General features: G+C 35.6%; 2 protein-coding genes across 2 annotated transcripts; both read left to right on the top strand.

Moving 5' to 3' along the window:
• LOC18595808 (molybdate transporter 2) lies at window positions 1,165–3,161 on the top strand. The gene has a single exon (XM_007023918.2). It carries the CDS (start codon window positions 1,347–1,349, stop codon window positions 2,733–2,735), a length of 1,389 nt encoding a protein of 462 aa, XP_007023980.2. The 5' UTR covers window positions 1,165–1,346; the 3' UTR covers window positions 2,736–3,161.
• On the top strand, window positions 5,739–9,561 carry LOC18595809. Its single transcript, XM_007023919.2, has one exon. The coding sequence runs from the start codon at window positions 6,191–6,193 to the stop codon at window positions 9,374–9,376; it is 3,186 nt and encodes a 1,061-aa protein (XP_007023981.2). The 5' UTR covers window positions 5,739–6,190; the 3' UTR covers window positions 9,377–9,561.

Consider the following 10,518-nt stretch of genomic DNA (forward strand, 5'->3'; position numbering starts at 1 on the left):
GTCATTAGTGGGTGTATGTCACACATCGGGCCCTCATGGGTGTTTTCTGAACATGTCAAACAAAGGTGAGTTATTGGTTGCATTGGGAAGAGATCGTAACTAGCAAATGTTTCCTTTTGCATGGGCTATAGTGAAAATGAGAACATTCCTGCATGGAAGTGGTTCATTGATTTGTTTCAGGAAGAGATCCCCATTGGGTTTGGTTATTGATGGATAATTATGCCAGACCAACAGGATGTATTTCCACATTCTTTGCTAGCTGAACAATGTAATTTTTAAGGCTCTGTTTCTTACTATTTTTTATCTTTCAAATTTGGTTTGATTTTTTGCGAGGTGTAATACCAGTTATTAGACTTGAAAATTTTGAACATAACACGTTAACACGACATGAAAAGACACGGGTTAAACAGGTTTTGGGTTTAATCTTAACGTATTTCGTGTCTAATCGTGTTTGACACATTAAGACACGAAAATTTTCGTATCTTAACGTGTCAGACACGATAAACACGTTTAAAACACGTTTAAACACTTTTACTTAATCGTGTTATCGTGTTTAAACATGTATATGTGACACATTTATTAACCTATTAAAAATTAAAAGTTAAAAACTATTTTAACTTTATATAAATAATTTTAAATAATTATTTTAATAAGTTTTTTTTAATTTTATAAATGGTATAATGTAATTATACATGCTCAACCCTAATTTTTAACTTTTGATGATTATTTGATGTTATTATTATTTTTTTATTATAATTATTTTTATAATTATAGATTTTAAATTTAAATAATAAAATTATATTTAATTATAAATATTTTTATTGAATCATGTTAAACGTGTTAATCGTGTTAAACGTGTTATTAATCTTGTCGTATATTGACACGTTTAATAAACGTGTTAATCGTATCGTGTCGTGTCGTATTATACGTGTATTAAACGTATACGTATACGTATTTTAAATTTAAGATATGAATATTAAACGTGTCGTGTTCGTATTTAATCTTAACATATTTTATATCTAATCGTGTCTGACACGTTTATAACACGTTAACACGAATTGTTCTACCAGTTATCAAGGACTTTATTAATTGCAAGGGAGAAGCCAATTATTTCCAGCGTGTCATGTGGAATATCATATTATACTTGACAATGACAACGGCGCGTGAAACCATGTGTGTCAGGTACATGCCTGAATTAGGGGAATACTGAAATTTGCGTCTTGAATTGGATGAAAGATTGAATTGAATTTGAGTAAAGGCTAGGTCCCATAAATCGGTTGTGGCCTAAAAAAAAACCATAACTCCATTTTCCCATAATCCAGGCTCACCGAAGTGCTAGTCCAATCATGGACCAACAATCTCCTTCCTCCTCCACCACCACAACTCCTCTCCTCCTCCAACACCAGCCATGGTGGCGCCGCCACTTCCACATCAAAAACACCCTCTCCTCCGAACTATCAGGAGCAGTAGGAGACTTGGGCACTTTCATTCCAATAGTCCTAACCCTCACCTTGGTCTCCCACTTAGACCTCTCCACAACTCTCATCTTCACTGCCCTTTACAACATAGCCACAGGCCTACTCTTCCACATCCCCATGCCTGTCCAACCCATGAAATCCATTGCTGCCGTCGCCGTCTCCGAAACCCCACACCTTACCACCTCCCAAATCGCCACCGCCGGCGCTTCCACGGCTGCCGTCCTCCTCCTCCTTGGGGCTACAGGTCTGATGTCGACCCTTTACCGTCTCCTCCCTCTCCCTGTTGTCCGTGGGGTCCAGCTCTCTCAAGGTCTCTCCTTTGCCTTTTCAGCAATTAAGTATATTCGTTACAACCAAGATTTTATAGCTTCTAAATCTACCACCCCACGGGCTTGGTTGGGTCTTGATGGTCTTATTTTGGCCCTCTCAAGTCTCCTCTTTTTAGTAATCTTCACTGGCTCTGGTGATCATCACACTGGAGATGAATCTAATGACAATGAGTCACGTGGCAGAAGCTCAAAGCGGTTGAGAATTATGAGTTCAATTCCAGCTGCTTTGATAGTGTTTTTGTTTGGGTTGGTTTTATGTTTTATACGTGATCCCACAATTTTTAGTGATATTAAGTTTGGTCCATCAAAGATAGGATTTTTGAGTATTACTTGGGAGGATTGGAAAGTTGGGTTTTTGAAAGGAGCTGTACCACAAATCCCATTGTCTATATTGAATTCAGTTATTGCAGTTTGCAAGTTGTCAGGTGATTTGTTTCCAGACAGGGAACTGTCTGCTGCTAAGGTTTCTGTGAGTGTTGGAGTTATGAATTTGGTGGGGTGTTGGTTTGGGGCAATGCCAGTGTGTCATGGTGCAGGTGGGTTAGCTGGACAGTATAGGTTTGGAGCAAGGAGTGGATGGTCAGTGGTTTTTTTGGGGATTGGAAAGTTGGTGATTGGCTTGGTGTTTGGGAACTCTTTTGTCAGGATTTTGAGTCAGTTTCCTATTGGGATTCTCGGAGTGCTTTTGTTGTTTGCTGGAATTGAGTTGGCTATGGCTTCTAGGGATATGAACTCTAAGGAGGAGTCTTTTGTTATGTTGGTTTGTGCTGCTGTTTCGTTGACTGGTTCTAGTGCTGCATTGGGGTTTGTATGTGGGATTTTGCTGTTTTTGTTGCTGAAGCTAAGAAGGTTGCAGTGTTCTGGTTCCATGTTTAGCAAATTCAAGTCTGGGTCTGCCATTGATGATGAAACTAGTTCAATTCCTTAAAGCTGCCCTTGCTGCTGCTGGATACTGGAGACTGGTCAATGAGTCAATGTAGGAAAACTTGCACTTTATAGTGTAAGTACAAGACTTAGTGTATCTTTTGTGCTGATTAATTACTTGTACACTAGCATAATCATATGATAGAAGATAATCCACGTGGATGTATTCAATTCTGGCTTAGCAGTTAGTTCATAGTCTTATCAGTACATTTTATGCAATGTAGTATTCTGTTGCCTCAATAATTGAAGTTTGATGTATCTTCTTTCTTGGAAACTAGTTATGGTAAATCTCTTTCTCACAAGGGCAGGTATTTTCAAACTTGTATTTTAGGTGAAGTTTGTCATTTTCATTATAGAAATCATAGTTAAACAGAGTATTGCTTCTATGTTGTCAAATTTGCCGAAAATTGAAAGGATGAGAATTTTCTCTTTGGATGAGTTTCTGTGGATTACAAATTTCAAGTGACAAGAATGAAATCCTGCCACTGAAAGCAAAAGATGATGGAAGAACCTTTTGTGATGGATAAAAAATTTTAAGCTTTTTGTGAGAAAGTGTGGTGAAACTCTGCTTAATGGTGGTGCTGGAGCTTTCTGCGGCATTAGAAATCAAGCCTAGGTGGAATAAGATTCAACAAGATTTACCTAAGGGATAAAGGAAGTGAAACTATTCAGGGATTTCAACCAAGTCTTAATAGGTTTTGTTGGCAAACAGGCCTGGATGTATCCGTAGGTTTATTTGGAGACATTTTGCTTAGCCTTTTTAGTGAGTGGTTTTAGCTAAGATGGAGTTTCACTTGGGGCTAGAGAAGTCTTTGTTGGCTGAAGAGAGCCATGCAGATGGATGGGAGTATTAGGAGGGAGTGATCCAGTCAAAGGAAACCAAAGCTCGAAAGTGAAACTCCATTCTTAGTTTTGTGTTTTTGGATGAAACCAATACTCTAATCTGAGCTCTTCATTAAGTAGCTTGTTGATATATGCCTAAAGAAAAGTTGTGCAAGAAGATTTGTGACCTTTAAGTCATTGAATTGGGAGCTTGGTAGGGAGCAATTTTCAAGTACAAGAAGGCTGGGTTGCTGCTCCATTTTTTGTTTTCTTCCTCAGAGGTATCCTGCAAAAGCAGATGCAGCAAGCAGTTTGGAAGCTAATTGAAGTAACTGCGGGGATGATTTCCTGTATCCTGGCTGTGTTCTACTTCCGGACATGAAGTTGGTTCTCATAAATCTACAAATTGGTTCTTAGGTTGTGTCCTATCACTCTTATATGTACTAAATTGCCCCTACGCTTTGGATAAAACATCTGAAATGCCAACTGTTAAATGACCAAACTGTCCTCTAAGAAGCAACCACGCGCTCCATGGTTAGTGTATTTACACAGTTACTTGGACAACCCCAATTTCTCCAGCAACTTTTCATAAAACAAAAGTTAAGAAGCCAAATGAGGTTTTTCTACAAAATAATATTTGTATTTTTTTAAAAAAAATTGAATTTGAGATTTTGAAAATTGTAAATCTAAAATTCAAATTAGCATATTTAGAAAGAAGTGGGACAAGATAATTAAAAATATTTTTAATTATATGTAATAATTTCACATTGACAACATGTTTCAAACAAATCTATTTCCACATCAAATGGATTAATTCTAGCTTAGACTAAACAGTTGGTGAGTTTATATCCTTTTTCACTCATTTTAAGTCAAATTATTATTCATTATTCTGTCATTTGACATATAATTAGTTGATATTTCTCATTAAATTTTTACCTTTTTCAATTTTTTTTTCTAAATGAAAAGTTTCGATATTTTTGTATAAAAAAATATATTTATATTTCTATATCCCTGATGCAATAGATGCATATGTAAAAGATTAAATGTTCAATTTGGGTTCAAAATCTTTGCGTTTTTGTCAATTTAGAATCAAACGTTTCGATTGTAATAACTAAAAGTCAAAGGTTTTTGTTCTTTACAATTAAAGGTTAAATGAGAGATGTTTGACATGTGTAGGGCATGTGCATGACATGAACGATGATTTTGAAGATTGTCAAAAAATATTTTTTATAAGTTAAAATAATTCAAATTATGATGTAACGTGTAATAATTTTTTTATTATGATATATAATAATTAAATTTTTTAATAGAGTGTGTAACAACATGACGTATAACAATTAAATTTTTAATATGACGTGTAACAATTTCATTTTGAATCTGATTTTTTATCGCGTGTGATATATGCTCTATCCACTTGTCAATTTAACCCTTAATTGTAAGGAATCGAAAACTTTTTGACTATTGATTGTTACAATTAAAATGTTTGACTCTTAATTGAAAATGTGTTCAAATGTCTAGCTTCAATTTGAACATTTAGTTTATATAAAATTTTTATATTTTTATATAAAAAAGTATTAATTAAAATTATAAAGTTCAACTTATAAATACAAAAAAATATGGTGCTTTTACTATGTCTTTGTATTGTTGGTGCTGATTTGAAGGTTTTTACGTAATGACATATTGTACAGATAAAATATTGTGAAGAAGATGAATTTCTACACCCACAGTCACTTGAACAAATTGTTTTTTGAAAATAACGTAATATTAAGAAAGCTTTTGAACTCTACCCAGAATCAATCACTTTCACAAGTTAAACAACCATTTTCAATAACAACAAAAGAAAAAAAAATAGTTTATGCTGCTCCTCAAATTATAAATTTGACAAAAGATAAGTCTTGGGTTTTGAGGAGCATAAATTTTATGAGAAATTTTATGAGAAATATTAATTAATTATTATGTATACGAAAATAAATGATGATGTCACTATAAATACCATTTCTCTTATTCATTTGTATTTACTGTTTTTTTTATAATTAAGAAAAAAATTCAAATTTTACTTTTCAAATAAAAAAATTATATTCCAAACAATCAATCAAATACTTGAACGCGTAATCACTGCTCGCTGCTTCTGTCTCTTTTCTTCTTATCTGCTCACTTGTAGACTTACTAAATAGACGCGCCACCCCCTAAGTTTGGTTATAATTAATCAAAGAAAAAGACACACAAACAACCGGACATTGACCTCCTACGCTACCTCTACCTTCGAAGTCTTCCACTGTAAGCTTTCTCCGAGATCTAGAGTTCTCACTGACTCAAGTTTCCAGCATTCTTCGCAAAAACTTAAACAGCACAACCAACATTCCAGGTTTGTCTTTCTTCTACTAAATTCAGTTCATTGAATTTGCAAAAGCACCTTCCGAGCCATAAGCTTGAATCCGACGTTCTTGCTATAGAATTTGGATTAATAATCGAGTAGCGACTGCAGTTTTAGTTTCTATGGGGAAGTAGTAAAGCTGCAATCCTTTTTTTTTTTTTAATTAGTGTTTGAAAAATTGGGTGTTCATTTTTAGTGGGTTTTCGGAAGTGGGAAGCTGAGAAATATTGAAAGAAGTGATTGAATATTGAAATTTTGGAATCATGAAGAGTGTATATCTGGCTGTTGTCGTTTATATAATGAATGGGATGTTTATCATGGGGTTGACAAATTATGTCCCAGAAGCTGAGTTTGAGTTTCAAAGGGAATCTGCTGCGGAAGTGGAATACAATTATGATCGAATTGGTGAAGTAAAGAAACATTGTAAATCCGTTTTATCATATGCTTCTGAATTTAAAGCTGAAGGTAATAGGATAGCTGATATAAAAGAAGAGCTCAATTTCGGGTATGGGAATTGGCGGCAGGATATAGCGGATGCTCCCATTATGCCATTTGATGATAGAGATATCCCTAAGAACTTGTCACAGGTTCCTTCGAACATAGTTTCTTTCTGGATCACAGATGTTGATCACCTTCATCAGACTAAGAAGTCTGTAAGTGTCAGTGGGATTTTGATGTTGGGCATAACACTAGATACTTCATTTGCAGAGAGGCCGTATGAGGGCAGTCCTCGGTTTCAGATATGGCCTAGTCATACTCAGCTTGCAATTTCATTTGAAGGGATTTACACTGAAACCAAACAGAATGGTGGGGAAAGAGTGATGTGTTTGTTGGGGAATGCGATGTTGCCTTCTCGTGAGTCTGACTCAAACAATCCATGGGAGTGGTTGAAGGGTTCTGATCTGAATTACAACCAAGCACTTCTTTTGCAAGACGATCAGATATTACTTGTTCTTCATTACCCATTGACACATACATTGACTAATAGGGTGATACGAGGGGAGATGAAAAGTTTAAATCCAAAATCAAATGCTAAGTACTTTGATCAAGTTCACATTTTGGCCCAGATGCTCAAGTCAACAAAATACCAGTTTGGCTCTGAAAAGATTGTGTCCAAGGCATGTGATCCTTATCCATATCAAGATAGCTTGATGGATGCTGGCATCGAAATCTACAAAGGAGATAAATTCTGCACAATTCTTGAGCAAGTTACTAATAGTGGAGCTTTCACTGTTGTGCCAAACTGGAAATGCAATGGCACAGATGACTACTGTTGTAAGATGGGTCCTTTCGTGTCAGATAAAGAGATTAAAGCAACAAATGGAAGCTTCAAGGATGTCATACTTTATATGCAGGATGTTAGGTGCAAGCCAACACATGGGCATCAAAATGCTAGTTCGGCAAGAGTTGCTGCAGTTTTTCGAGCTGTTCCTGCATCAGAGGATCAGTATAGAGTGAGATGGAGGTCTGGGCTTAGCAACATGACTCTAGCTGTTGAAGGAATGTGGAATTCTTCTAGTGGGCAGCTTTGCATGGTTGGTTGTCTTGGCATAGTAGATGCAGATGGGAGTAGCTGTAACTCTCGTATCTGTTTGTATATTCCTCTTTCATTCTCCATAAAGCAGCGAAGCATAATTGTCGGGAGTATTTCGAGTATTGGTAAAGGTAACAAGGTGTACTTTCCATTATCATTTGAAAGGCTAGTGAGGCCCTCAGAGTTATGGAACTATTTCAGATCCTCCCATCCCTATTATGGTTACTCAAAAATCCAATCAGCTGGTGCAATCCTAGAAAAAAATGAGCCCTTCAGTTTTGGAACTCTAGTAAAGAAATCCTTGCTGCAATTTCCCAAACTAGAAGACACAGATGCCTTTCTATCCAGCCTGTCGCTCCTTGCAGAAGATCTGACCCTTCAAATCTCTGCCGTTCCTGATCCATTTCCCAATTCTCATCCCCCAAGAGTCGATATTCAGATGGATATTTCCTCACTTGGTCCATTGTTTGGCCGCTATTGGTATTCAACAAATGTAACCACCACAGAGGAAGAGACACCTTACCACACTAAAGCTGAATCCACTGAAAAACAGCTCCTTTTGAATGTATCAGCTCAACTAACAATTACTGGAAAAGATTATAGCAATTTTTCTGTTCTTTTTCTGGAGGGTCTTTATGATCCACATTTTGGACGGATGTATCTTGTTGGCTGCAGGGATGTCCGAGCCTCATGGAAGATCTTATTGCAGAGCATGGATCTTGAATCAGGTTTGGATTGCTTGATAGAAGTCATAGTGTCTTACCCACCCACTACAGCTAGGTGGTTGGTTAATCCAACTGCAAGAATTTCCATAGCCAGCCAGAGAACTGAGGATGACCCACTATATTTTGGAATGATTAAGCTTCAAAGTCTTCCAATTATTTACAGGAAGCAGAGGGAAGATATTCTCTCCCACCGGGGTGTTGAGGGAATCCTCCGTATTTTGACTCTTTCATTAGCAATAGCTTGCATTTCGAGTCAACTATTTTACCTCAAGCAAAATCTTGATTCAGCTCCTTTTATTTCCCTTGTCATGCTCGGTGTCCAAGCCCTTGGGTATAGTTTTCCTCTTATTACTGGTGCTGAAGCTCTCTTCAAGAGAGAGGCTTCTGATTCTTATGAAATGCAATCTTATGATCTTGAGAAGAGTCAGTGGATGAATATGATTGATTACACAGTGAAGCTTCTTGTGCTGGTGATGTTCCTTCTGACTCTGAGGCTTTGTCAGAAGGTGTGGAAATCTCGGATCAGATTACTTACACGAACCCCACTTGAACCACACCGTGTCCCGAGTGACAAGCGGGTAATTATTGCAACCCTTACCATACATGTCATTGGATACATAGTTGTTTTGATCATTCATACTGTAAATACTAGTCAGAGACCACTTCAAACAGATAGGTTTATAGATTCAAGGGGTCACTCCCAAACGCTACGGGAATGGGAAATTGAGCTAGAGGAGTATATTGGCCTTGTTCAAGATTTCTTTTTGCTCCCTCAAGTCATTGGTAATTTCATGTGGCAAATCGATTGTAAACCTCTCAGGAAACTATATTATATTGGGATTACGGTGGTCAGACTTCTCCCTCATTTCTATGACTACATAAGAGCTCCAGTTCCCAATCCTTACTTTGCAGAGGAGTTTGAGTTTGTGAATCCAACTTTGGACTTTTACTCTAATTTTGGGGATGTTGCCATTCCCATCTTTGCGGTTTTCCTTGCAGTTGCCGTCTATTGTCAGCAAAGGTGGAATTATGAGCAGCTTAGCCTGATTCTCAGCTTCAGGCAGTGTAGACTTCTTCCTGCAGGATCAAGAGTTTATGAGAGGTTGCCTTCCAAATCATTTGAAGCTGAGCTTGCTTCTGATGTTAATGGGAATACCTCACATAAGCTTGAGCATGATGATGAAGAATAGTTGAATTTCTTCTCAACATTACTGACGGAAGAGTTGTTGTAATCATAGGTGTAAGTAGGTGATGGTTTCATGTTTGTTTTCCAAGTATAACATGTTGGCTTGTAAAATTGCTATTAAAAGCTTGGTTTTATCCTGCATATTTTAATCATTTTCCCCTTAATAGAAAACAAAGACAATTCTCTGCACTTCAAGTTGGTTTTATCTTTGTTTATTCTCAGCATTCTTGCTGGATGAATTTTCATGGCTAAAAGGTCGCTGCAACTCTTGTAAGTGGGTGTTTCTCGAATATATTGAGTTATAGATCTTAACTAGATATATTTACGACTTGCTTCATGAATTGTTAAAATTTCTATATGATTAATAGAAATAGCAACTATAGTTTATTTTAAAAAACGTCATGAAATAGTTGTACTGTATGTGAATAAGCAACCTGTTTGAGCTTGAACTTTGTGTGGATTAGATAAATATCATGTATCTATATTACCAATTAAATCTGGTTTTAAAAACTATATTTTGCTAATATTTACAGCAATTGATATATCAGGTCGTGCAAGAGCAGAGCTAGCTAATTTTTGTTGAGGGTGTCAAAAGCAAAAGAATAAGGGTTAAAAATTTTAAAAACTAATATGTTGAATTTAACTAATAATCAAAATATTTATAATAAAAAATAATTTTATGTATCATTAAGAAAAAAAAAAGACTTACAATAATTTTTTAAGAAAGTTATGCTCAATTTCTTAGATTCAAATTCATCAGTTATTAATTATGTACTGAAAAACATTTATATCTTTAGAATTAAGTTTTGAACATTTTGATTCACATTGCTCTTGTTTATGAGTTGAAGCATTAAGGCTTAGTGGCTCAAATGTAGGAGAATCATTTAAACGATTTACATTTTTTCCTTTAAAAAATTTGTCAATTGTTTTCAACTTACTCATACTTTAATCAAACCTGAAAAAAAATTAATATAGTCAACCTCGAATATTCTTATTTTAATTTAATTTAAACTTATAACACTATATATAAAATTATAATACATAAAATATAAATAGTTAAATACAATATATAGGATTAATAATTTTCTCCTTTATAATCAAGATTGTTTAAAGATTATATATTCAAAATAATTTTTTTCAACTAAA

The sequence above is a fragment of the Theobroma cacao genome, chromosome 6, assembly GCF_000208745.1.
Source record: "Theobroma cacao cultivar B97-61/B2 chromosome 6, Criollo_cocoa_genome_V2, whole genome shotgun sequence".
In the NCBI taxonomy this organism is placed as follows: domain Eukaryota; kingdom Viridiplantae; phylum Streptophyta; class Magnoliopsida; order Malvales; family Malvaceae; genus Theobroma; species Theobroma cacao.

Bases quoted from the DNA above. Each gene is read 5' to 3' on its own strand.
- LOC18595809 (XM_007023919.2), top strand. From the start codon at position 6,191: ATGAAGAGTGTATATCTGGCTGTTGTCGTTTATATAATGAATGGGATG.
- LOC18595808 (XM_007023918.2), top strand. From the start codon at position 1,347: ATGGACCAACAATCTCCTTCCTCCTCCACCACCACAACTCCTCTCCTC.